Source organism: Salmo salar, chromosome ssa19 (assembly GCF_905237065.1).
Source record: "Salmo salar chromosome ssa19, Ssal_v3.1, whole genome shotgun sequence".
NCBI lineage: Eukaryota > Metazoa > Chordata > Actinopteri > Salmoniformes > Salmonidae > Salmo > Salmo salar.
In genome coordinates, this window is record NC_059460.1 from 10,866,126 (window position 1) to 10,894,064 (window position 27,939).

The following is a 27,939-nucleotide window of genomic DNA, read 5'->3' on the forward strand; positions in this document are numbered from 1 at the left end:
GGAAACATCAGACAGGGATAGTGATATGAAGGAAACATCAGACAGGGATAGTGATATGAAGGAAACATCAGACAGGGATAGTGATATGAAGGAAACATCAGACAGGGATAGTGATATGAAGGAAACATCAGACAGGGGATAGGGATATAGATGGAAACATCAGACAGGGATAGTGATATGAAGGAAACATCAGACAGGGATAGTGATATGAAGGAAACATCAGACAGGGATAGTGATATGAAGGAAACATCAGACAGGGATAGTGATATGAAGGAAACATCAGACAGGGGATAGGGATATAGATGGAAACATCAGACAGGGATAGTGATATGAAGGAAACATCAGACAGGGATAGTGATATGAAGGAAACATCAGACAGGGATAGTGATATGAAGGAAACATCAGACAGGGATAGTGATATGAAGGAAACATCAGACAGGGATAGTGATATGAAGGAAACATCAGACAGGGATAGTGATATGAAGGAAACATCAGACAGGGGATAGGGATATAGATGGAAACATCAGACAGGGATAGTGATATGAAGGAAACATCAGACAGGGGATAGGGATATAGATGGAAACATCAGACAGGGATAGTGATATGAAGGAAACATCAGACAGGGATAGTGATATGAAGGAAACATCAGACAGGGATAGTGATATGAAGGAAACATCAGACAGGGATAGTGATATGAAGGAAACATCAGAGGGAATATGCTTCCACCAATTGTTTTCCTTTTTCTTTCAGAACATTTGCCTAAACTGCAACCAAGACCGTACTCAGCGGCAAGGTAAGCTTGTCTCCTAGTTCCGACAGTGTTTCATAGTTTTCCTAATGTTTAACCCAGGCACATACTTTGCTTCTTCATTTTGTGACCCAAATCAAAAAACCTAAAATGGGTGAATGCACACTGACTGTAGTCATGTGGATGTTGGTCTGTTGTGAAGGCAAACCAATGTTCACAGTAGAGGTTCAGGTCAATAGCAGAATGTTTATCCTATGACCGCGACGATGCCCGTATTGCAATATAAAAACACGAAGTAGACTCTTTGGTCTTTTACAAACCTGCTATATGTAAAATATGATGTGCTATAGCTTGGAAAATAAATAAATGTGACTCTGGATGACAACATGATGATGTTTTCTTTTCCAACATTAGGGCTGTTAAATCGGAAGTTAAATCGGCTTTGTGTTTTGTTTCCTTGCCACGAGACTAACAAGTATTCAGATTAAAAACTAACACATAACAAATGAGAGTGGGAAACCGTTACATTATCACTTACATTACTGTCCATTAGTGCCATTTTAAACATGTCAACACTGGTTTCTTATGCTCATTAGTGTGTGTGTGTGTCTGAAGCTGTGTGTTTTTTGTTTTGTTTTGTTTTTACGGTGTGTGCGTGCTTTGGTGGGAGGACTGTAGTCGAGCAAATGCAGCTGGAGCATTAGGAGGCTGCATCATTGATGCTGTGGTCAATAGAGGTCCCCAGAGACCTGCAGAATGGGAAGACTGAAAATCAGAGAGGGGGAAGAAAGATAGAGGGAGGAAGAGAAATCAAAATGTGAAATAAGGAGAAAGAGGTGAATATTACAGAAAGAGAGAGGGTACAGTTAGTGTTTGTGGATGAGAACCAAAGGCTTTTTTACTCTGTGCAATGTAGAGTATAGCATCCCCTATTTCATCTACCTATTGTAGCACATCTACAGTATCTAATGATGTATCACATTAACTTTCACACTTATTTCCATAGCCTAATGAGTGGTGCACCAGCAGGACTCTTACTTCCTTGCTATGGTATACAGTCAGCCACAGCGTCTGCTAAATTACTAAAATGCACTTATAGTTGCTGTGAAAAATTTCCAAATTTTTGCGAAATATGCAAAAATAGAGTAAATCAGAAAGGGGGCAAATACATTTTCACTTTGTTACAACAAGATTGTACACGAAAGTGAAAGACTCACCAAAAGGGGGCGGGCGAAGCAAGCGGAGCCAGGCGGGTGGAAAGGGCAGGCAGAGCAGTAACTGTATGCTAGCAGGATATTTCCAATCATCTTTGCTGCTAGCGATGTTTATGTAAGTGGATGAATTGGTCTAATTTAGCATGTATGGTAAAGCCTCAACCCTTAAGCTACATCTTCCAATTTAAATGAGCTTGGGAAAAAATGAATAATGACATTTTTATAGTTTTGTGTGCCAGTGATAAAATGCAAAAATAGAGACACGTTCTAATTGAGCGAGGCGTCAAAGCGGACAACCCGCCCGGCTTCGGTTGGGTCATTATAATTCAAAACAATGCATTCTAAAATAAATCACACTCGCCTTGCTATAACCCCTCTCACTTTGCCTTCCGTTCTCTCCCCTTTCCCCCCCTCTCTCCTCCAGCTCCAGTATGAGACACCCAGGTCGGCTGCAGTTTGTGTTCAACGTCATAGAGTTTCCAGCATGCACTTGGAGACCCACGGGGAGGCAGGGCCTGTGTACTGGTTGGCTCTCTGACCTCGTCAACCCCATTCTGTTGCACCCTAGGAAGGCTCAGCCCTCCAGCACCCCAGCCCTCCCTAAGGTGAGTAGAGGAGTAACCTGTGTGTGTGTGCACGTGTGACATGCCGTAACACTTTTTTACGTTTGACCCCAGGTCCATGTGAGTCTGCGTGAGAACTGCTCCTTCCGCCTGCCCACTGACCTCTCAAAACCCCTCATCATGATTGGCCCAGGCACCGGCGTCGCGCCCTTCATTGGTTTCCTACAACAAAGGTACAGCCCTCAAAGATGGAGGATTCATACTAACCCTCCCAGGCTACTATTCTGTTATAAGTGATGCTTGTTTGTCTGATTAGTGGAACTGGTGTGTTGTTTATGTTATGACGACAAACTTATTGTGAAGCTTACTCTCTGAGTGTGCACTGGTCAAGAACATAAATATGTTAATCACCAGGTTGCTATAACAACCATGACGCAACAGGAAGTGTTTCAGCTTTGATGAGTGTGTCACCAAATCAAGTGTTAACTGTGATGTCGAGTGGTAGTTAATCAAGTTTTTGCATTAATCTCCATAATAATTTACAATAGATCCCATCAAAGATTCACAACACTCTCTTTCCAATATGTCTTGGAAAGAGAGTGTACATGGTAGTAATATTGCAGACATGGCTGTGATTTAACACTTCTACTTCACTTCTACTTCACTTAAACTACCTGTAGGAGGAAATTGCCTGGCCTCTAAATGCTGATCGAAGGTCAGCTTTGCATTCTACCCCTAAAGGTTAAGGTCAGGATTTGGAGAAGGTAAACTGATCCTAGATCTGTGCCTAAGGGCAACATCCCACTGAGGTAATAAGTCAAGCCATTCCAGAGCTGCAGTCTGTCTGTCTGGTGTTTATGACTCTAATGAACAGTTATGGGTTAGTTATGGGTCAAACTGGCCGATGGAGACGTATTGATTTGAATGTAAAGAGACCAGTAGACCGTCTGTGTGTCATTAATGTAAATCATAGCTGGTGATTACTGTGGAGGTGTAAAAGCAATATTGACCTGTGTGTGTGTGTGTGTTCGCACACGCGTGTGCCTTGTAAAAGACCAGCTGTTAACAATGATGGAATACATAAATAATGGCTTGTAAAAGGTGCTGCTTGGTGTAATTTGACAAGATTAACTTTGTGAGTCATTTGGGGTAGCTAAGCTTACTGACATCACCAAAAGCCTACTAAAATCATCTTACACCTAGGGCTGTTGCCGTGACTGTATTACCGCCACACCGGCAGTCACTGCAGTAAAATTCCACATGATCATTGAGTCACGGTAACCTCCTAGTATGCACTCTGGACATGCGTTGTTAGTACCCAACTCACTAACGACCATCAGGTCCTAATGGCCTGGTACTCAGTGCTCTGTTGTCCATCGAACCCCTCTGACAGCAATGCAATGGAAAATCACATCAAACACTTATCATCAAAACAGTATCGTCCTTTTAAAACTCACCTCACTGTGATTGATCAAGTTGAAGAAAGAAGTTCAACAACAGGTTGAAACTGAGTGTAAAACATGGTCGTTGTGGATGTTGTTTCAAAGCCTAACACAATGAAATGGGCAGGGCTTTCTAAGGTGATGATTCATTCAAAACATACTTAGTGTATTTGATTTTGAATAGCCTAGTAATAGGGGATTTTTAAAATATATTTTCATAATTAATAGGCTGACACATGACCTTTTAGCTACATAATATCTCACCACCATGTGTTTCCATCTCCTCTCTCTCCTTTATGCAGAAAGAGGGGCTGTCAACAGTTTAATGAAATAGGTTTAGTTGTGAATACATGTTACTATTGATGTTCCCAAACAGATTTCACTAGGTTTTCCAAATTAATCTAGCGTATTTAGACCTGTTTCAAATGGTCACTTTTACACTCAACATAGCCACTTTATATTTGCACTCGCTCCGGAATGGGAAAAATATAATTTCTATTTTATTCAGTTCAATTGTCATCGTCTTACTATAAAATCATATAATGGCACGGGACTTCTAAGCATATCTTGTCTGCTAAATGAACAAGCCTACAGCTTTTTTAGACCTGCCTAAAATAAATAATAGATTTATTGCGATGGTGTATATTAAATTGATTTATTCAACTTTTTGAAATGTCGATGTTCCAAAGGCACACCTCTGCGGCTTGTGTGTGTTAATGTTAATTAGGGGTCAATTACAATGAGACCGGCAGTGTTTTGCATGACAATAACCGGCTGACAAAATGTCATGACCCCCATAGACCTACTTACACCAACATCCTACTAACATCTTACACCATGTTATTATGACTCTGTCTAAATAAAGTTATGTCCGGTCTGATTCTTTTTATCCACCTAGAATACCCAGTATCACTCGTCATTGTGACAGTACGAATAAAGTTGTTTCCATATTGAAACACTTTGCTGGCCTGAATGTTTCATCCAGACTGTTCTTTTATACCTCAATGATTCAGACAGTGACTTGACAGCTCCTGACAACCCAGCTGTTTACCAGTCAGCTCCAGTTGTCTTGTTTTTCTGATGTCTTCCGACGTGACACTGTTTGGTATTCACTGGTGTGTATGTGTGTGCGTGTGTGCCAGTATGCTGAGGTGATGCTGTTTGGTGGTTAATCATGTGTGTGTGGGTGTATTAAGGTGACCCTGTGTTGGTGGTTAATGGCTGGTGTGTTTGTGTTGGGACTGCATTGTGATGAATGATCTAGAAGGTAACTGATGTTTCTCAGTGGGGAGAGCTGTCTGTTGTCTGCACCTGTAGGACACCATCTCCACAGGACTGATGAATGTCTAACACCTACCATGACATGGTCACATGCCACCCGCCAACTACGCCAACGTGTGTGTGGTTGATGAATGACTTTAATGTTGCTAGTCCGACTACCCCAAATGTCAAGGTCGTGATAGGGAGTGTTCTCTCGTACAACGTTCAGTGACATCACTTCCTGCTGTTCAGTGCATTAGTTCACGTTAAAGCTTTTCCATTTTCTTGTCACCAACTAAAGAAATCATTGTTTCTTGGCACATCCCAGGCTTTAGCCTTGACCAAGAAGAAACTAGCAATGTCCCATCTGGAGAAAAGATGCTCTCCAGTGTGTGTTTCTCTATTTTTGTTAGTAGGCTTCTTTAGTGTAGTATGGGACTGCAAATTCAATGTTGGTTTTGTATGGAATGTCATTGTTTATTTATTGAACCCTTATTGTACCAGGTAAGTGGACTGAACACATTCTCATTAACAGCAATGACCTGGTGAATAGTTACAGGGGAGAGGAGGGAGGATGAATGAGCCAATTTGGAAGTTGGGGATGATTAGGTGGCTATGATGGTATGAGGAACAGATAGGGAATTTAGCCAGGACACCAAGGTTAACACCCCTACTCTTACGATAAGTGCCATGGGATCCTTAGTGACCACAGAGAGTCAGGACATCCATTCCGTTTAACTTTCCGACTGGAAGACGGCACCCTACACAGGGCAATGTCCCCAATCACTGCCCTGGGGCATTGGGATCTTTTTTAGACCGGAGGAAAGAGTGTCTTCTACTGGCCCTCCAACACCATTTCCAGCAGTATCTGGTCTCTCATCCATGGACCGACCAGGACCAATCCTGCTTAACTTCAGAGGCAAGCCATCAGTGGGATCTGTTCATATGCCCAAGGAATCTTACATTAAGCATCCTCTTACATGTGAAAGGTTTTTCAGATTACATAGCTATCAAGTTGCATGATGAACCTTCTTTCAACCCTGATTGTTATAACTGGGACATTCCACTCTATAGCATTCTGAAAATGTTTAATGTCTACAATAACACCAATCAGTAACATACATGGTAGTGATGGTACATAGCAACCTTAAGTAAGCCCTGATGGTTTGCTGTAGAAAGGCGGCTTCTCGCCTCTTAAGTGCAGTCTGACAGCGCTTTTCTCTCCTTTGTGCTCCTCCATAGACAGTCCTTTTCTCTATATAAAGCTTTTCACTGCTGGAAGGCGAGGAAGACGCTGGGGCAAACCGATGTATCAGTGTACCTGTCTCTCTTCTCTCTCTTTTTTATTTTCTCTCCCTCTTCATGCCCCCACCCCCCTCTGCCTGTCTCGCTCTCTTTCTCTAGTAGTCTGCTTGTCTTTCTCTGCTCTCTCTCCTTCACTCTTTCTCCTTCTTCACCTCTATGTCCCCTGCCATAGTTCTGGCAGATTGTAAAACCTGTCACGAGGAAAGCTTTGTACAGTACCCGAATTAAGATTCCAAACAAGGCGTTTACCCCAGATGCTGTGCTTTGATAAGAGATAACAACGTTCATTTTGACAGCAGGATGCTTTATCACCAACAAAACCTGAAGGTGCCTCCTTTTAAGCAACAAAAACAGCATGGGGATCCTTCAATTCTTCCTCTTTTCTCCGTCGCTCCCTCTCCCCTCCCCCTTCCCTCATTCTGTCTGCTTCTGTCAGTCAATGGAGGTTTTGAAAAGTACTTTGTGCCACTTTGTAACAACGGAAGCAAAAGAGAGAGGGAGCGGTTGAAGGGTCATAACTGTCTCAGTGGGATCTGTAGACCTCTGGCTGTCTGATATTGATTAGCCATGTCTGAGCTTAAGGATGAGTAATGGAGCAGGATGACCTTACCTGAGGATCAGGCTGGGTTGTTACACATCTTAAACAGTCAGGGTAGCATGCTGTTTTCATTCATCAGTGCAACAAGAGGTCTGATTGACATTATTAATTGAGGTTGTTCATCAGATGACAGGTAGAGTTTTTGTTATTGTAAACTGCTCTCCATAGGTTTGCCATATTCAGCTGAATGCATTCAAAATAGGGCATGTTAAACATCAGTAATCATAGCTCAGTGGCACTTCCTGGAATCATCGCGTACAGGCACATTTTATTACAGTCTCGTAAATCTCTCACAACGCCTTCTTACGCAGAGCATCAAACCCCATTGAACATGAAAAAGGGCAGAGGAGACCTTGCTCCTGCTGAATCACAGTTTCCCCTGCTTCCTGTTCATCTGAGAGGCAACTGCCTTGGAACCAAAATGGAGTATCTGGCTGTAATATTGTGATGCTGCTTCCCTCGGGGCCTGTGTTCTGGGCAGAGATGTGATCGAATTGGAAGCCATGTTTTTCCTATTGATTTTGCTCCTTGTGGGGAAGGGTGAGTGAGGCGAGGCCTAGAGGGAAGAGAAGACGAGCCCAGTTAAATTAGTTTACTGACTTTTACTCAGAAATTGCAGATTGACAATATGGGATGATGTCACTTGTTTGGTCTGCTTACCCAAGGGAGGCTTCATGAGACTTATTGGAATGCTCAGAATCGGAGCATTCAGAAACCTTGTCCAGTCGAGGTTCTCCACATCTCTAAATCAAATCAAATTTTATTGGTTACATACACATGGTTAGCAGATGTTAATGCGAGTGTAGCGAAATGTTTGTGCTTCCAGTTCCGACCGTGCAGTAATATCTAACAAGTAATCTAACAATCACAACAACTACCTTATACACACAAGTGTAAAGGAATGAATAAGAATATGTACATATAAATATATGGATGAGCGATGGCCGTGCGGCATAGGCAAGATTCAGTAGATGGTATAGAGTACAGTATATACATATGAGATGAAGAATGTAGGGTATGTATGCATTATATAAAGTGGCATTGTTTAAAGTGACTTGTGATACATGTATTACATCCAATTTTTAATTATTAAAGTGGCTTGAGATTTGAGTCAGTATGTTGGCAGCAGCCACTCAATGTTAGTGATGGCTGTTTAACAGTCTGATGGCCTTGAGAAGCTGTTTTTCAGTCTCTCGGTCCCAGCTTTAATGCACTTGTACTGACCTCACTTTCTGGATGATAGCGGGGTGAACAGGCAGTGGCTTGCTTGGGTGGTTGTTGTCCTTGATGATCTTTTTGACCTTCCTGTGACATCGGGTGGTGTAGGTGTCCTGGAGGGCAGGTAGTTTGCCCCCGGTGATGCGTTGTGCAGACCTCACTACCCTCTGGAGAGCCTTGCGGTTGTGGGCGGAGCAGTTGCTGTACCAGGCGGTGATACAGCCCGACAGGATGCTCTCAATTGTGCATCGTAAAAGTTTTTGGTGACAAGACAAATTTCTTCAGCCTCCTAAGGTTGAAGAGGCGCTGTTGCACCTTCTTCACCATGCTGTCTGTGTGGGTGGACCATTTCAGTTTGTCCGTGATGTGTTCGCCAAGGAACTTAACTTTCCACCTTCTCCACTACTGTCCCGTCGATGTGGATAGGGGGGGTGCTCCCTCTGCTGTTTCCTGAATCCACGATCATCTCCTTTTGTTGACGTTGAGTGTGAGGTTATTTTCCTGACACCACACTCAGAGGGCCCTCACCTCCTCCCTGTAGGCTGTCTCGTCATTGTTGGTAATCAAGCCTACCACTGTAGTGTCGTCTGCAAACTTAATGATTGAGTTGGAGGCGTGCATGGCCACGTAGTCATGGGTGAACAGGGAGTACAGGAGAGTGCTGAGAACGCACCCTTGTCGGGCCCCAGTGTTGAGGATCAGCGGGGTGGAGATGTTGTTTCCTACCTTCACCACCTGGGGACGTCCCGTCAAAGTCCAGGACCCAGTTGCACAGGGCGGGGTTGAGACCCAGGGTCGAGCTTAATGACGTGTTTGGAGGGTACTATGGCGTTAATTGCTGAGCTGTAGTCAATGAACAGCATTTTTACATAGGTATTCCTCTTGTCCAGATGGGTTAGGGCAGTGTGATTGCGATTGCGTCGTCTGTGGACTTATAGGGAAGGTAAGCAAATTGGAGTGGGTCTCGGGTGTCTGGTAGAGTGGAGGTGATATGATCCTTGACTAGTCTCTCAAAGCACTTCATGATGACGGAAGTGAGTGTTACGGGGCGATAGTCGTTAAGCTCAGTTACCTTAGCTTTCTTGGGAACAGGGACAATGGTGGCCCTCTTGAAGCATGTGGGAACAGAAGACTGGGATAGGGATTGATTGAATGTCCGTAAACACACCACACCTGGTCTGCGCATGCTCTGAGGACGTGGCTAGGGATGCCGTCTGGGCCGGCAGCCTTGCGAGGGTTAACACGTTTAAATGTTGTACTCACGTTGGCTGCGGTGAAGGAGAGCCCGCAGGTTTTGGTAGCGGGCCGTGGCACTGTATTGTCCTCAAAGCGAGCAAAGAAGTTGTTTAGTTTCTCTGGGAGCAAGACATCTGTGTCTACGACGGGGCTGGTTTTCTTTTTGTAATCCGTGATTTGACTGTAGACCCTGCCACATACGTCTCATGTCTGAGCCGTTGAATTGCGACTCTACTTTGTCTCTATACTGACGCTTAGATTGTTGGATTGCCTTGCAGAGGGAATAGCTACACTGTTTGTATTCGGTCATGTTTCCGGTCGCCTTGCCATGATTTAAAGCGGTGGTTCGTGCTTTCAGTTTTGCGCGAATGCTGCCATCAATCCACGGTTTCTGGTTGGGGAAGGTTTTAATAGTCACCGTGGGTACAACATCACCGATGCACTTGCTAATAAACTCGCTCACCGAATCAGCATATACATCAATGTTGTTGTCTGAGGCCATCCGGAACATATCCCAGTCCACGTGATCGAAGCAATCTTGAAGCGTGGAATCAGATTTGGTCGATCAGCGTTGAGCAGACCTGAGCACGGGCGTTTCCTGTTTTAGTGCCTGTCTATAGGCTGGGAGCAACAAAATGGAGTCGTGGTCAGATTTGTCGAAAGGAGGGCAAGAGAGGGCTTTGTATGCGTCGCAGAAGTTAGAGTAGCAATGATCCAGAATGTGGCCAGCCCGGGTTGCGCATTTGATATGCTGATAAAATTTAGGGAGCCTTGCTTTCAGATTAGCTTTGTTAAAATCCCCAGCTACAATAAATGCAGCCTCAGGATATGTGATTTCCAGTTTACATAGAGTCCAATGAAGTTCTTTCAGGGCCGTCGAGGTGTCTGCTTGGGGGGGATATACACGGCTGTGGTTCTAATCGAAGAGAATTCTTATGGTAGATAATGCGGTCGGCAATTGATTGTAAGGAATTCTAGGTCAGGTGAACAAAAGGACTTGAGTTCCTGTATGTTATGATCACACCACGACTCGTTCATCATAAGGCATACACCCCCGCCCTTCTTACCGGAGAGATGTTTGTTTCTGTCGGCGCGATGCGTGAAGAAACCGGGTGGCTGTACCGACTCTGATAACGTATCCCGAGTGAGCCATGTTTCCGTGAAACAGAGAATGTCACAATCTCTGATGTCTCTCTGGAAGGCAACCCTTGCTCGAATTCTGTCTACCTTGTTGTCAAGAGACTGGACATTGGCGAGTAGTATACTCGGGAGCGGTGAGCGATGTGCCCGTCTACGGAGCCTTCCCAGAAGCCCGCTCCATCTGCCCCTTCTGCGGCGCCGTTGTTTTGGGTCTCCTACTGGGATCCGATCCATTGTCCTGGGTGGTGGTCCAAACAGAGGATCCGCTTCGGGAAAGTTGTATTCCTGGTCGTAATGTTGGTAAGCTGACGTTGCTCTTATATCCAGTAGTGCTTCGCGGCTGTATGTAATAAGACTTAAGATTTAAGATAACAATATAAGAAATAATACATAAAACAAAATACTGCGTAGTTTCCTAAGAACGCGAAGCGACCATCTCTGTCGGCGCCATCGGCACAATGTGAAAATTCCCTCTTGAACCAGACTCAGGAGTCCGAATTCTATGACAGAGAAAAGGCCTATGTCATATCCAGGGGTCTTGTGAAAAGCTATCGACTGTACTTTGCTTGTGAATTACCAGTCCTTTTCCTACAAAACATTGTCATTGTCATCCGTAGCGAGTTTCAATTCACAACGCTTTAGGAAATGGGAAATGTGACGTCAGTCAGTCCCCCTCATAATGACTCATTCTGTGGATGTGAATGGGTTAGGTGTTAAACCCAGGAAGTAACATCTTATCCTTGAGGGCCTCTGACTACTGCAGCTCTCCACAAAGAACTCCATCCATCCTTCTTCCAGCTTTTCTTCTCTAGTTCTTTCTGAATGTTGTTCTCTTGTCACCTCTCTCTGCCTAGATGGGGGATGGTGATGACGCTTGACCTTTTTAGATGGCCAGATGACTGATGCGTTAGTAAAGGTTTGTGTGTGTGTGTGCCCAGCAGGTGTGCAGTGTAGATAGTATCACACCGCCTCAGTGTTTTGTGTCTTTGTGCCAACTCGGTGCAAAGGATTCTGGAAGCCCTGCCAGACTCGTTGGCCGCAGGAGTAATCACTTTTATAGAAGCGGGGCTTACGTGCAGGGGGGGAGATTTAAACACACACACATCAGTTTTTTCCATTCACGCCGGCCGTCGGCTAATCAGATGGTTGCAATCATTTTCAGACTGTTATTTTTTCCACCTCATATTAGCTAGCCTTCCTTTTATTTAAAAGTTTAAATTCGCTAGTCCATAGTGCCCTCTCCCGCTAGAATGAACGATATGCATCTTCTAGCGATCTATTGATAGGAAAGGCTGCCTGTCAGTCACAAAGCGAGCGATGATAGGGAAACAGTCTGCTGCAGTCCAAAAAATGTACACGGAAGAGGGAGAAAGCATGATGCTCGTCAATGTCCCATGTAATGTAAGTGGTAACGATGAGTCGTAATCCACAACTTAGCCTAATTATTGTTGTTTTCTGGCACATTCATTTCTTCACGTAGCCAGCCACATGAAGTCATGGCACATAGTAGGCTATTTTACTGTGCTTTGACACCTAAACAGTAAGTTGACTAGTTTATAAAAGGTGTCGAACTGACTACACAAAGTTGATCTCCTATATCCCTTTCACGGCTGGACTACTGCATTTGGGTCCCTGAGACACCAACTTCCAGGGGGCCCACAACTCAAAAAATAAAAAACAATTGGTTAGGAGGCCCCCTGGAGGTCGAGAGCCCCGGGATACGTGCCCTGTCTGCCCGTTCGGTAATCCGGCCCTGATCGCTTTGCCATTCATAAATCATGCAACTTGCTTATATGTCTATTATATCTTATCGGGACAAGTAAACCAAAGGATTTCCTCTTAAAAGAGTAATGTGCAAGTATTGTACAATCCAGGTGTACAAAGCTCTTAAGAGACTTACCCAGAACAACTCACAGCTGAATTCACTGCCAAAGGTAATTTTAACATGTATTCACTTGGGTGAGAATACTGATGTAAATGAGTGTCTGTATTTAATTTTCAATACATTTGCAAACATTTCTAAAAACATGTTTTCACTTTGTCATTATGGGTACTGTGTGTAGATGGTTGAGAAATATCTATGTAATCTATTTTGAAATCAGGTTGTAACACAACAATGTGGAATTAGTCAAGGGGTATGAATACTTTCTGAAGGCACTGTATAATCAAGATGTTTATTAGTTTCACTGTGACCGCCGATAACTTGGGAACGAAGTTCACTACAAATACAAAGTTACCAATGTCTTTGCATTTGAAGCGAAGGATCAAATTAAAAACCGAGATGACTGCATAACAATATGAATACAGTACGCCTATAGGCTACATAGGCCTATATATACTGCTCAAAAAATAAAGGGAACACTTAAACAACACATCCTAGATCTGAATGAAAGAAATAATCTTATTAAATACTTTTTTCTTTACATAGTTGAATGTGCTGACAACAAAACCACACAAAAATAATCAATGGAAATCCAATTTATCAACCCATGGAGGTCTGGATTTGGAGTCACACACAAAATTAAAGTGGAAAACCACACTACAGGCTGATCCAACTTTGATGTAATGTCCTTAAAACAAGTCAAAATGAGGCTCAGTAGTGTGTGTGGCCTCCAACTGCCTGTATGACCTCCCTACAACACCTGGGCATGGCATGCTCCTGATGAGGTGGCGGATGGTCTCCTGAGGGATCTCCTCCCAGACCTGGACTAAAGCATCCGCCAACTCCTGGACAGTCTGTGGTGCAACGTGACGTTGGTGGATGGAGCGAGACATGAAATCCCAGATGTGCTCAATTGGATTCAGGTCTGGGGAACGGGCGGGCCAGTCCATAGCATCAATGCCTTCCTCTTGCAGGAACTGCTGACACTCTCCAGCCACATGAGGTCTAGCATTGTCTTGCATTAGGAGGAACCCAGGGCCATCCGCACCAGCATATGGTCTCACAAGGGGTCTGAGGATCTCATCTCGGTACCTAATGGCAGTCAGGCTACCTCTGGCGAGCACATGGGGGGGTGTGCGGCCCCCCAAAGAAATGCCAACCCACACCATGACTGACCCACCGCCAAACCGGTCATGCTGGAGGATGTTGCAGGCAGCAGAACGTTCTCCACGGCGTCTCCAGACTCTGTCACGTCTGTCACGTGCTCAGTGTGAACATGCTTTCATCTGTGAAGAGCACAGGGCGCCAGTGGCGAATTTGCCAATCTTGGTGTTCTCTGGCAAATGCCAAACGTCCTGCACGGTGTTGGGCTGAAAGCACAACCCCCACCTGTGGACGTCGGGCCCTCATACCACCCTCATGGAGTCTGTTTCTGACTGTTTGCGCAGACACATGCACATTTGTGGCCTGCTGGAGGTCATTTTGCAGGGCTCTGGCAGTGCTTCTCCTGCTCCTCCTTGCACAAAGGCGGAGGTAGCGGTCCTGCTGCTGGGTTGTTGCCCTCCTACGGCCTCCTCCATGTCTCCTGATGTACTGGCCTGTCTCCTGGTAGCGCCTCCATGCTCTGGACACTACGCTGACAGACACAGCAAACCTTTTTGCCACAGCTCGCATTGATGTGCCATCCTGGATGAGCTGCACTACCTGAGCCACTTGTGTGGGTTGTAGACTCCGTCTCATGCTACCACTAGAGTGAAAGCACCGCCAGCATTCAAAAGTGACCAAAACATCAGCCAGGAAGCATAGGAACTGAGAAGTGGTCTGTGGTCCCCACCTGCAGAACCACTCCTTTATTGGGGGTGTCTTGCTAATTGCCTATAATTTCCATCTGTTGTCTATTCCATTTGCACAACAGCATGTGAAATTTATTGTCAATCAGTGTTGCTTCCTAAGTGGACAGTTTGATTTCACAGAAGTGTGATTGACTTGGAGTTACATTGTGTTGTTTAAGTGTTCCCTTTATTTTTTTGAGCAGTGTATTTCAATTATATTGTAATACATGTAATGTTTTATTTGTAGGCTACACTCTGTAATTTTTGCTTCAATATATTTAATGATGTTTAACAACGTGCGCAGTCATGTGCCAAATAAATCTGTGATTGAGTGCATTATTATAGGTTATAATTCTAATGTTAAGGTAAGATTTGAATGGAGAAATCTGGTCAGAGAGCAGCGCTGTATCTGTATCGACACATGCTTTCTGCGTGGCGTTTAGGGAAACGGATGTTGCATCTTCTACCGTTGTAGGAAAGCTGCATCATTAAACACTAGTAAACCTTTCATCGCTATCGGGAAACCAGGCCCTGAGCATATAGGCCTTGACCTAGACGATATCCAAAACATCTAACAATAAACTGAATTCATACATTTTCAGTGATTTTAAATTGTAAAGTCATGTCTTCCTACACAATACTGCAACAAATTGTTCCAATCTGTGAGGTAAACTCAATAAAGGATTCAATAATTTCATTGTGTTTTGGATGGAATCAAGCCATTTAAATGTACCAGGTGACACCAAAATGGAGCTCCTTAGGCAGAAAATGTAGTCACCTGGCTGGCAATTTTTTTTGTATTTTGCTGGATACTCTATGTACTTGTGGAAAACACTGACACATACGGACGCCGGCCTACACAAGTTCTTGTTTTCATTTTTCATGCATTGTGGAGTGTGATCCATCTTTTTTTTAGCGTGTACTTTTCGTGTCCCGTCTGTACTGCGTCATTCCATCCATGCATTAGGTAATTGTGGCACTCAACTCTATTGGTGTTGTAGAGAGAGAGATACAGCAGTGTCACTGCTCCATTTAACCTCTGTTGTGAGCAAGGACTGTCCCGTTTTCTCTCTCTGCGTTTTTATTGATTGGGCTTTGAGCTCTCCTGTGTATTTATTTATTTTCTCCTTTTTTGTCTTTCAGGGAGAAGGAGAGGGAGGAAAACCCGGAGGCGGAGTTTGGTGAGACCTGGCTGTTCTTCGGTTGTCGCCATAGAGATCGAGACTTCCTGTTTAGGTGAGTGTCATTCTGACAAACATTGGGTCTTTCCCAAATGGCACCCTATTCCCTATGGGCCCTGGTCAAAAGTAGTGCACTATATAAGGAGTGTGATCCCATTTCGGACGCACCCATGCATCCCCAAAGTCTAGCACCCACCTTGGTGACCTTGGACTTTTCCTACAACCAGAGTGCAGATCATCATGTAAACAAACTGTCTGAGTCAGGCTGTTCTGTGACAGCGTGGTTCCCTGGAACGTGTCACTTCCTCTGTGTCCTTGACGGCTGTGGCGTGATTGAGAAGGCGGTAAGATTGGACCTTGGAGGACAAGACTTTAAACTTCATATGACAGGATTATGGTCTGGCTGCCACATAGGACCACAGAGATACATTATGTCTCACTAGAACTACACTGTATGGCAGGGATAGGCAACTAAATTCACCCTCGGAACAATGGGCTACTGAGCAACACTGGTACGTACACAGGGACGGGGAGCTTTTAGCTGGGATGGGGCATATCGTTGGATGGAGGGTATATTTTACACTAGTATTACAAAGCTCACAAACGATAGAGAGATATACAGTAGATATTACACTAGATCAAATAAAATGTTATTGGTCACATACATATACAGTTGAAGTCGGAAGTTTACATACACCTTAGCCAACTACATTTAAACTCAGTTTTTCACAATTCCTGACATTTAATCCTTGTAAGAATTCCCTGTCTTAGGTCAGTTAAGATCACCACTTTATTTTTAGAATGTGAAATGTCAGAATAATAGTAGAGAGAAGGATTTATTTCAGCTTTTATTTCTTTCATCACATTCCCAGTGGGTCAGAAGTTTACATACACTCAATTAGTATTTTGTAGCATTGCCTTAAAATTGTTTAACGTGGGTCAAACGTTTCGGGTAGCCTTCCACATTTTGGCCCTTTCCTCCTGACAGAGCTGGTGTAACTGAGTCAGGTTTGTAGGCCTCCTTGCTCGCACACGCTTTTTCAGTTCAGTTTCAGTTGGAAGTATGCTTGGGGTCATTGTCCATTTGGAAGACCCATTTGCGACCAAGCTTTAACTTCCTGACTGATGTCTTGACATGTTGCTTCAGTATATCCACATAATTTTCCATCCTCATGATGCATCTATTTTGTGAAGTACACCAGTCCCTCCTGCAGCAAAGCACCCCCACAACATGATGTTGCCACCCCCGTGCTTCATGGATGGTGTTTTTCGGCTTGCAAGCTTCCCCCTTTTTCCTCCAAACATAATGATGGTCATTATGGCCAAACAGTTCTATATTTGTTTCATCAGACCAAAGGACATTTCTCCAGAAAGTATGATCTTTGTCCCCATGTGCAGTTGCAAACTGTAGTCTGGCTTTTTTATAGCGGTTTTGGAGCAGTGGCTTCTTCCTTGCTGAGCGGCCTTTCAGGTTATGTCTATATAGGACTCGTTTTACTGTGGATATAGATACTTTTGTACCTGTTTCCTCCAGCATCTTCACAAGGTCCTTTGCTGTTGTTCTGGGATTGATTTGCACTTTTCGCACCAAAGTACGTCATCTCTAGGAGACAGAACGCGTCTCCTTCCTGAGCGGTATGATGGCTGCATGGTCCCATGGTGTTTATACTTGCAAACTATTGTTTGTACAGATGAACGTGGTACCTTCAGGCGTTTGGAAATTGCTCCCAAGGATGAACCAGACTTGTGGAGGTCTACAATGTTTTTTCTGAGGTCTTGGCAGATTTCTTTTGATTTTCCCATGATGTCAAACAAAGGCACTGAGTTTGAAGGTAGGCCTTGAAATACATCCACAGGTACACCTCCAATTGACTCAAATGATGTCAATTAGACTATCAGAAGCTTCTAAAGCCATGACATTTTCTGGAATTTTCCAAGCTGTTTAAAGGCACAGTCAACTTAGTGTATGTAAACTTCTGACCCACTGGAATTGTGATACAGTGAATTATAAGTGATATAATCTGTCTGTAAACAATTGTTGGAAAAATTACTTGTGTCATGCACAAAGTAGATGTCCTAACCGACTTAACAAGAAATATGTTGAGTGGTTGAAAAACTAGTTTTAATGACTCCAACCTATGTGTATGTAAACCTCTGACTTCAACTGTATTTAGCAGATCTTATTGCGGGTGTAGCGAAATGCTTATGTTCCTAGCTCCAACAGTGCAGTAGTATCTAAAACAATTTACAACAATACACACACATCTGAAAGTAAAATAATTGAATTAAGAAATATATAAATATTAGATTGCGCAATGTCAGTGGCATTGAATAAAATACAGTAGAATAGAATACTGTATATACATATGAGGTATGTAAACCTTATTTATACATTATTATTAAAGTGACCAGTGAATCCATGTCTATGTACATAGGGCAGCAGCCTCTAAGGTGCAGGGTTGCGTAACCGGGTGGAATCCGGCTAGTGATGGCCGTTTAACAGTCTGATGGCCTTGAGATAGAAGCTGTTTTTCAGTCTCTCGGTTCTCGCTTTGATGCACCTATACTGACCTCGGCTTCTGGATGATAGGGGAGTGAACAGGCCGTGGCTCGGGTGGTTGATGTCTTTGATCTTTTTGGCCTTCCTGTAACATCGGGTGCTTTAGGTGTCCTGGAGGGCAGGTAATTTGCCCCCGGTAATGCGTTGGACAGACTGCACCACCCTCTGGAGAGCCCTGCGGTTGCGGGTGGTGCAGTTGTCGTACCAGGCAGTGATACAGCTTGACAGGTTGCTCTCAATTGTGCATCTGTAAAGGTTTGTGTGTCTTTGGGGCCAAGCCAAATTTCTTCGGCCTTCTTCACCACACTGTCTGTGTGGGTGGACCATTTCAGATCGTCAGTGATGTGTACGCCGAGGAACTTGAAGCTTTCCACCTTCTCCACTCTGGTCCCGTCGATGTGGATATGGGCGTGCTCCCTCCCTCCCTCCGTTTCCTGAAGTCCACAATCAGCTCCTTTTGTTTTGTTGACGTTGAGTGAGAGGTTATTTTCCTGGCGCCACTCTCCTAGGGCCCTCACCTCCTCCCTGTAGGCTGTCTCGTCATTGCTGGTAATCAGGGCTACTACTGTTGTGTCATATGCAAACTTGATGATTGAGTTGGAGGCATGCGTGGGTGAACAGAGAGTACAGGAGGGGGCTGAGCATCCACCCTTGTGGGGCCCCTGTGTTGAGGATCAGCGAAGTGGTGGTGTTGGTTCCTACCTTCAGGACCTAGTTGCACAGTGCGAGGTTCAGACCCAGGGCCCCGAGCTTGGAGGGTACTATGGTGTTGAATGTTGAGCTATAGTCAGTGAGGTATTCCTTTTGTCCAGATGGGATAGGGCAGTGTGCAGTGCGATGGCGATTGCATTGTCTGTGGATCTATGAGGGTGGTAAGCAAATTGAAGAGGGTCTAGGTTGTCAGGTATGGTAGAGGTGATATGCTCCTTGACTAGTCTCTCAAAGCACTTCATGATGATAGAAGTGCTATGGTGCGATAGTCATTTAGTTCAGTTACCTTCACTTTCTTGGGTACAGGAACAATGGTGGACATCTTGAAGCAAGTGGGGACAGCAGACTGGGATAGGGAAAGAATGAATATGTCCGTAAACATTCTAGCCAGCTGGTCTGCGCATGCTCTGAGGTTCCGGCTAGGGATGCCGTCTGGGCCGGCAACCTTGCGAGGGTTAACACGTTTTAAATGTCTTACTCACGTCAGCCACGGAGAAGGAGAGCCCACAGTCTTTGGTAGCGGGCCGCGTCGGTGGCACTGTTATCCTCAAAGCGGGCAAAGAAGGTGTTTGGCTTGTCTCGAAGCAAGACGTCAGTTTCCGGGACGTGGCTGGTTTTCCCTTTTTAATCCGTGATTGTCTGTAGACCCTGCCACACACGTCTCATGACTGAACCGTTGAATTGCAACTCCACTTTGTCTCTGTACTGTGACTATAACCAAAGAGAATTATCTTGGGAGGTAATACGGTCGGCATTTGATCGTGAGGTATTCTAGTTCCTTGTCTAATTTGAGTTTCTGTTTGTTATTACAATCACACCATGAGTAGTTAATCATGAAACATACACCCCCGCCTTTCTTCTTCCCGGAGAGTTCTTTATTCCTGTCTGCGCGATGTACTGAGAATCCAGATGGCTGTATAGATGGGGACAGTATATCCCGAGAGAGCCATGTTTCCGTGAAACAGAGTATGTTACACTCCCTGATGTCTTTCTGGAAGGAGATCCTCGCCCTGAGCTCGTCTACTTTATTATCCAGAGACTGAATGTTAGCGAGTAACATACTCTGGAGCAGTGCATGGTGTGCACGCCTCCTGAGTCGGACTAGAAGTCCACTCAGAATACCTCTTCTCTGCCGGTGGTGTTTTGGAGCAGCCTCTGGAATAAGTTAAATTGCCCTGGGGGGTACGAACAAGGATCCAATTCGGGAAAGTCGTAATGCTGGTGAGTCACCGCTGCTCTGATATCCAAAAGTTCTTTCCGGCTGTATGTAATAACACAAAAAATTTGGGCTAATAATGTGAGAAATAACAAAAAAAAATATATACTACAAAGTTGCTTAGGAGCTAGAAACAGACCTGCCGTATCTGTCGATGCCATCTTACTTTAAATCGATTCAGTTGCAGTTCCAGTTCAGAAGGCTTGAAACCATTTTTATTTCAAACCAAACTTACTTTAACAGTGAATGCAAATCTACCAAGCTTTCCTCAAATGACTCATAACACTACCAACACAAGGCCATGTGAAGGTCAGTGCACCAACCAAAGCTGTCTTCTGACTAGATCACAAAACGGTGCATTGGTCGCAGAAATCATGAAAGAACAGATCAAAGAAAAATCTGTGTATATTCGTATATTGCCCTCTATCTCTTTGTTAAATACGTCCTCACAGCCAGGTATCCTGGGCTGATGGGTTTGTTCACAACGTGGGTCTCTCTATCTGGGGTAATTCAAAATGGAGGCCCCCCTGTGAAGATTGAATTGATTTAACATGTGCTAATGAGCATGAAACAGCTGTATCAATCAAAACCAAATGCTGCATTTTCGGGAAGACGTAAGCAAGATTTTTCTTGCACTGTAGGAAGGCACATTTGGATTCATGTTATGTATGAAACTGTATGTTTACTGTGTAAATGACCCATGTCAGAATCATATTTCAAACATGTTCTCTTGCAGCATGATAAAATCATTATATTAAACTTTACTCATAGAAAAAAAACTGCCTGCAATGTTTCACATGTTCATTATTATTATTATTACCTAACCCGACTATCCATCAGTGGGGGTCTGAAATGTGAACTGATAGAAAAAATGAAGTGTTCCCTTTTGATGCTAAATATATCTGGGGGTCTGAAATGTGAACTGATAGAAAAAATGAAGTGTTCCCTTTTGATGCTAAATATATCCTGTGGTCTTAGGCTAAACCCTGACATCTTCGGTGTGACATTTATAGAGTAAAGTTAATTCCAGAATGTTCTTTTAAAAGCAAACAGGCTCTGGGATCAGCCTAATCAACCCCAACATTTAAAAATCTCTGTTAGAGGTTGACACCAATCTGACCTCCAGTCTGTTACGCAACCAGACACTCGGACCCCCTGCAGTTTGCACTCATTTTCTCCCTTTCCCTCCCACCCTCCCTCTCTCGTTCCCTCCTCGTACCCTCCCTCCCTCTTCATGGATTGTGATTTCACTGCTGAGAGATATGGGTTACTGGGCTCTTGTTCAGGGCCATTAAGGGCCAGAGTCCCACAACCGGACCAGGGTTGTTTTCTCTGTCAATACACACCAGGGTTTGACTGAGGCCAAAGAGAAGAGCATGGCACAGTGGGGTGTGGGTGGGACCCCTGGTACCAGGATGTTAACCTTTCAAACAGAAATTAAAGTTGCATGATATTGCCTGACATTCAACTGAATAGAGGGGTAAGGAGAGAGAGAGAGGGAGAAATTGGAAATGGCAATGCTGTATGTCTCTCATGAAAGTCTTATACAGTCAGGTCCAAAAACTGTTGGCACCCTTGGTAAAGATGAGCAAAAAAAGACTGTATAAAATAAATACAAATACTGAGCTATATTGTATGCTTAAAAAAAGGAGGAAATTATATTTTATACTAATACAATTGCTCAGAGAAAGAGATTTTGTATCACAAGTACTTTTTTTTCTCAAAAAGATAGTTGTCAAAATCATTGGCACCCCTAAAGATTCTTATAAATATAAACAAACAATTAAATCTCCATTAACATTCTACTTTTTTAAGTTGACCTCAGTTGACCTTCCATGGCTTCCTGTTTCACTGGGGTATAATATAATAAGGTAATCCGCATGTAAAATCTTTGTCATCAAAGATGGAACAGTGGTAAACTTTCTTGGTATTGGACCCATGTGGATCTTGTCCCCACGCTCAATGAGGAAGATATTTTGTGAGGCAAAGTAAATTAGAATGGCCAAAGTTGGAGAATTACAGAACTTAGTCGTATCTTCAGATCTACAATTAGACACCTCCATGCTAATAGGGTTGCCAGAAAAAAACATGTTGAGAGCAACAAACAAATGTAAACACCTGGAGTTTGCTAAATTGGATTGGAACCGGTTGTATGTTCAGATGACATGAAAATTGACTCTTTGGCCATGCACACCAGTAGTGGGTTTAGCATTGAAAGAAGGATGCATATGCAGAAAATAACCTCATACCTACTGTAAAATGAACTTTACCAAGTACCAGGACCTTTTTTAGCCAAAAACCTGCTTCCTTCTGCCAGGAGGCTAAAACTTTACAGCAAGTGGATCTTCCAGCAAGACAATAACCCCAGGCACACATCAACATCCACAAAGAAATTGTTAATTGATCACTAAGTCCACATTTTGCAATGTCCATCTCAGTCTCCGGACATGAACCCCATTGAAAACCTGTGATTTGAATTGAAGAGGGCAGTCCATAAGCGCAGAACGAAGGATATAAAGGATCTAGAAAGATTCTGTATGGAGGAATGGTCTAAAATCCATCCCAATGTGTTCTCTAATCTCGTATAACATTTTAGAAATAGACTCAGTTATCCTCGCAAGGGTAGGGTGCCGGAGTATTGAAAACAGGTGGCAACAATCTTTACACCCATCTTTCTTTTAGAGTTTTTATTTGTTAAACAAAATCTTTCTCTGAGCAATTGTATTTGTATAAAATAATATAAATTCCCAATTTTGGGGGGCATACAATACAGCTCAGTATTTGTATTTTATACAGTCTTTTTTTGCTCATCTTTATCAAGGGTGCCAATCATTTTGGACCTGACTGTATATCTGCAGAGAATATGTTGTCATGCTTTCCCCCCTAGACTTTTCTGTTAGTCAATGCCTCACGTTAAAGGTTCAGTATTCATTGTTTTTATTTGAAAACCAGGAAGTGAACCCTCATCACTGCTCAGTTGATACCTTAGGTGACACACGGGGCCGTCTAGGACACACGTCCTCTTCTTTCTCTTTTGTTCTTCCCTCTCCTGTTTTTTCTCTTGTTATTCTAGTGCAGCAATTATCAACTAGATTCAGCCTCGGTACGATTTTTTTCTTGAGAGGATGGTCGAGGGGCCGGTACATAATTACAAATAATTTGTAGACTGCAAATTGACACCAAGAAGCCCAAACAGATATAATATTTGACTAAAACTTTATCATTCAAACCTTGCTTACATTTGGATATGATCACGTCTCTCTATTATGCATGGGAAATACTTGAGAACAAATTTCCTAAACTAAAATCACTTGGAGCTGATTTCCTGGTGTTTTAACTTTTTTTTATGTCCATTAATGAAAATTCCCCCTCAAAAAATCTCTCTATATAATTTTTTTTGCAAAGAAAACTTGGGGAGCCAAATAAAACCATCGCGGGCCAAATTCAGCTAGCGGGCCGCCAGTTAAAGAACCCTGTTCTAGCGTTTAACATACTTGGTATTCTAGGGATTTAGTTGTCAGAGGTAAAGAAATAAATAATAATAATTGTTTGTAATGAGTCATCCAGATAAACATGGTAATGGTGTTGCAGCAACAATACATAACATTTAACTCAATGAAGGTGAACGAGAAAGAAGGAAAGAGCAAAATGGAAAATAACAACAATACCAGGACAATCCTTTGCTCTACTCTCCTGCAGTATTTACTGCATTTTTACTCATTCTAGTCATGGTCTCCTTATTTTATTAAAACTAGCTTTTAAAAGTCTCCCGGCTACTGCAAAACGATCTTCACCAGACTTCCTTTAACCAGACCACATATGTTGTCCAGTCTGCCTGTCTGTCTACTCTCTATCCTCTCAACCTTGCTAAGGTTCTTCACTGGCTCAGAAAACTCAGTAGACCTTACTGTTGCTACCTACCCAAGGCCCTATTAAAAAAACATATTGAGATGGAACACACACAGTGTTGTGGCAAGGATTGGTGGATTGATTGTAAAAATATGCTTATAAGAGGGCCTCGACCTTGCTTATGAAATCCATATTTGACCATTTATCTTCCATTAAATAAGACGTATCGGTGGCCTGTGTTTTTATACGTAGGCTTGTACACACGGCTGGGTTGGAACTTTATTGAGCTTGACTGTTTTTTGTCTATTTTGGAAATGAAAACTGTTTTCATGCCCTGAACTAACTCTCTCTTTCTTCTCCTCTAGCGCTTCTCTTATTCTTCTCTGTTCTCTTGCTCTCTCCTCTTTCTCTCTCTTTTCTCCTCTTTCTTCTCTCCTTGCTCTCACTCACACTTTTCTTTTTCTTTTCTCCAGAGAGGAGCTGCAGGGGTTTGTGGGTAAAGGAACCCTGACCCATCTGAAAGTGTGTTTCTCGCGAGACACTCAGATGGGGACAGAGACCAAGACAGGACCTAGATACGTCCAACACAACCTGCTCCTCCATGCCAAAGACATCACCAACCTCCTCTTCAAGGAGAATGGATACCTCTACGTCTGCGGGTGAGCTTAACTTTGATGGTGGCGATGATGATGTCAATAGGAAAACCATGGAATAGTTTGGTTCATTATTTTAGTGGCTGTGGATCTGGATTTACTGACTTAATTACTTTGCTCCCACAGTGATGCTAAGAACATGGCTAAAGACGTGAACAATACCCTGATAGAGATGGTATCAGCAGAGCTTCAGCTGGATAAACTAGATGCCATGAAGAGATTGGCTGGACTCAGGGAGGAGAAACGCTATTTACAGGACATATGGTGCTGAGTGGATGAATCTTCAACATATCTTATGTCACAGACCGAAAAGGTCCATGTATAATTTTAGTGGGCCATTCATTTCCTTTAAGCAACACAAACTGACCATATGGATTGGGTTGCATGTTGTTCCTCTTGCCTCATAGCACCTGACCATAAACTTCATAAACTGACCATAGAAGATTGAGTTTCAAGGACTGTAGTTGTTTTATAGGGGAATTATGCAAGACTAACACACTGCCTGTTCAGCTTACTCCTCATCCTACTTCACATTCTTGTCTTCCAATACTTTTTTGCTGTGTGCAAAATTGTGTCCAAAATACAAAAGGTGTGTTTGCTTGAAAAGGTTTAAAGGTCTCTGATGTATTTCTTATGCTCACTGTATGATGATAATGAGTGTTATGGTGGGTGAAACTTATCTTGGCACGCGTACAAGACGAGATGAAACCCATTCAGAGATAACGATCAAAGGTAATGAATTTTGATTGATATGGGATGATTGTGTTTTAATTTGAGAATAATTCAATTGTTCAAGGTGACTTTCCTCACTAGATGAAGCTGGAGTTGGCGGTTAGTTAATTGAAGGATTTTCGCTATGGGCCTTCCACCGTACCCTAGAGAGACTTCTCAGAATTAAATCTTCAGACACTGCTAGTCTTTTTATATCAGCAGGTCTCTCGTCAAGATGTTGACCGTCTCCACAGCTGGGCTAGACTGGGCTTGTGCTCTGTATGAGAATGGATGACAACATCACACTCAATAAAGCTTCGCCAAGTAAACAAATCAACTTCTGCTTGTCTGTCAGAGGAAAGTATAGGCCTGTCCATGAGGTCAGACCGGGGTGGAGAATTGTGTTACGGACTGGAGGAATTTCAAACACAGTTCAATGAATACCAGAGCAGATTGGACGTTATCAATAAGTCTCGGCCACATTCTCCTGCTGCTCCACTTTGTCAGAGGATCATCAAATCAGTAGTGGTGGTTTGAAACCGTTGTCCCTGCAGCCTGGATGCCTGTCTCATTGTCTGCTTTAGCCAACTCCCTTTGTTGCCATGACAACATGAGACCCGAGGGTCATATGGAATGAGTTATGAGTCACCGAGGTCATCGTACTGTATAGACGTCACTAAACAGTGATGAGATTTAATTTGTATTTTCATGCACAAAATGTCTTTGGACAAAAGATTTGGTTGAAGCAGAGACAAGCTGGCATCCAGGCTGAGTGTCAGGGAGGAATTACAGGCTGCAAGTCACCAAGGCTGTTTTCTAAACATCACTGAATAAGGTGGAAAGGAGTTGGGTATTGAATGTGATGAATGGTCTTTTCATTGATCCACAATCCACAAACGTTATCATGCAGCTATCATTCTTAACCCAAGGCTGAAATAAAAAAAAATTGGGGTGGGGGGCAAAAATCAGTAGGCCTTGGTAGCTAGAGAACAATTTATCATCCCCTGCTAAAGGACAAAAGAGAAGTTAAGCAATCGCTTAGATGTCTGCTAAAAGGTGAGAAAAGTTTTGTTTTAGTGAGAGAAGGAAGTAGGGTTCAGGCTCTTCTCCACACGCATGCTTGACGAACACACACAACACATACACATGCTTAAGCTTGATTAATGGCACCACGCTCACCCAGTGTGTAATAAACAAGAGGGGAAACTTTAATCAAGTTTGGCCTCGTCTTTGACAAAGCAACACCCCCTGAACATCGTCGCTGCTGAGTGGTTTTTTGGGGAAGGCGCATCACTCTTCGCCCACTCCTTATTTACCTAGCCTATTCGCATCCTTTCACCCCCACCTGAAAAATCACCCTCTCGTCTGAAGACAGAGAGCCCCGCGGATCCTCCGGCCCCGTCATGGCCACCGCGCAGTAAGGACTGATGAAGTTTTAAATTACAGTTTCTTAATTAAAAAGGTTCAAGGTGCCTTTTCCGTCTGCAGTGAGAGGCGAGACGCAAAGAGGTAATCGAAATAAATCAGACAAAGAGAGAGCTAGGCGCTAGTGAGGACTGGAGGATAATGCTATGATAGATCTGTGTAGTTAAGAATGGCGTAAATGAAGCAGAAAGATGTATATGGAAGGTAATGACTCATTAGGTGGAAGTAGAGAGTGAAGTAGCGTGGGGGATGTAGTTGGGATCTCAGGTTGTTCGGGGGTACAAGAAATGTGTTACCGTACAAACAAACTTCAACCCAATACAGTGGGTGCAGATGGGGGATATTGAATGTTAGAGTGCCAATCTTTCCCATTGATTTGGTGATTGAGGCCTGCAGTAATCTTCTGATGCTCATCCCCTGGCCTTATGCCCGTAAAGGTCCAATGCAGCTGTTTTTAGCTCAATATCAAATCATTTCTGGGTAACCATTAAGCACTGTGATAGTTTTCAATGAACTGGTAAAAAAAAAAAGCTTCTTAGCAAAGGGCAATTTCTCGAGCAAGAATTTTGCTAGTACTGTATGGGAGTAGTCTAGGTGGAGAAAAATTACACACAAAAAAACTGATTATTGGAAGAGAGGTTTTGAACTCTTTTATTGGTCTATTAACTAATTTGCCAAATGGTGATGTCACCATGGAAGGCCAAAACTCAGGCAGTCTTTTCAAACAGCTCTTACACTAAAAGGGCATTATCCTAATTTTTACAATTTCACAGTATTGTTCCAACCTCATAGTGTGGAAATATATATACTGCTCAAAAAAATAAAGGGAACACTTAAACAAAACAATGTAACTTCAAGTCAATCACACTTCTGTGAAATCAAACTGTCCACTTAGGAAGCAACACTGATTGACAATACATTTCACATGCTGTTGTGCAAATGGTATAGACAACAGGTGGAAATTATAGGCAATTAGCAAAACACCCCCAATAAAGGAGTGGTTCTGCAGGTGGTAACCACAGACCACTTCTCAGTTCCTATACTTCCTGGCAGATGTTTTGGTCACTTTTGAATGCTGGCGGTGCTTTCACTCTAGTGGTAGCATGAGACGGAGTCTACAACCCACACAAGTGGCTCAGGTAGTGCAGCTCTTCCAGGATGGCATATCAATGCGAGCTGTGGCAAGAAGGTTTGC

The 27,939-nt window shown here is 43.3% G+C and overlaps 1 protein-coding gene across 1 annotated transcript in view; it reads left to right on the forward strand.

The window, feature by feature from the left end:
* mtrr (5-methyltetrahydrofolate-homocysteine methyltransferase reductase) overlaps positions 1-25,216 on the forward strand; it is a 40,072-nt gene extending 14,856 nt beyond the window's left edge. The window contains exons 10-15 of the mRNA XM_014157213.2: positions 751-793; positions 2,387-2,567; positions 2,640-2,758; positions 15,582-15,674; positions 24,429-24,614; positions 24,735-25,216. Of these exons, the coding sequence (XP_014012688.2) occupies positions 751-793; positions 2,387-2,567; positions 2,640-2,758; positions 15,582-15,674; positions 24,429-24,614; positions 24,735-24,879 (767 nt within the window). The 3' untranslated portion in view covers positions 24,880-25,216. The remainder of the gene's footprint in view (positions 1-750; positions 794-2,386; positions 2,568-2,639; positions 2,759-15,581; positions 15,675-24,428; positions 24,615-24,734) is intronic.
* The last annotated feature ends 2,723 nt before the right edge of the window (positions 25,217-27,939 follow it).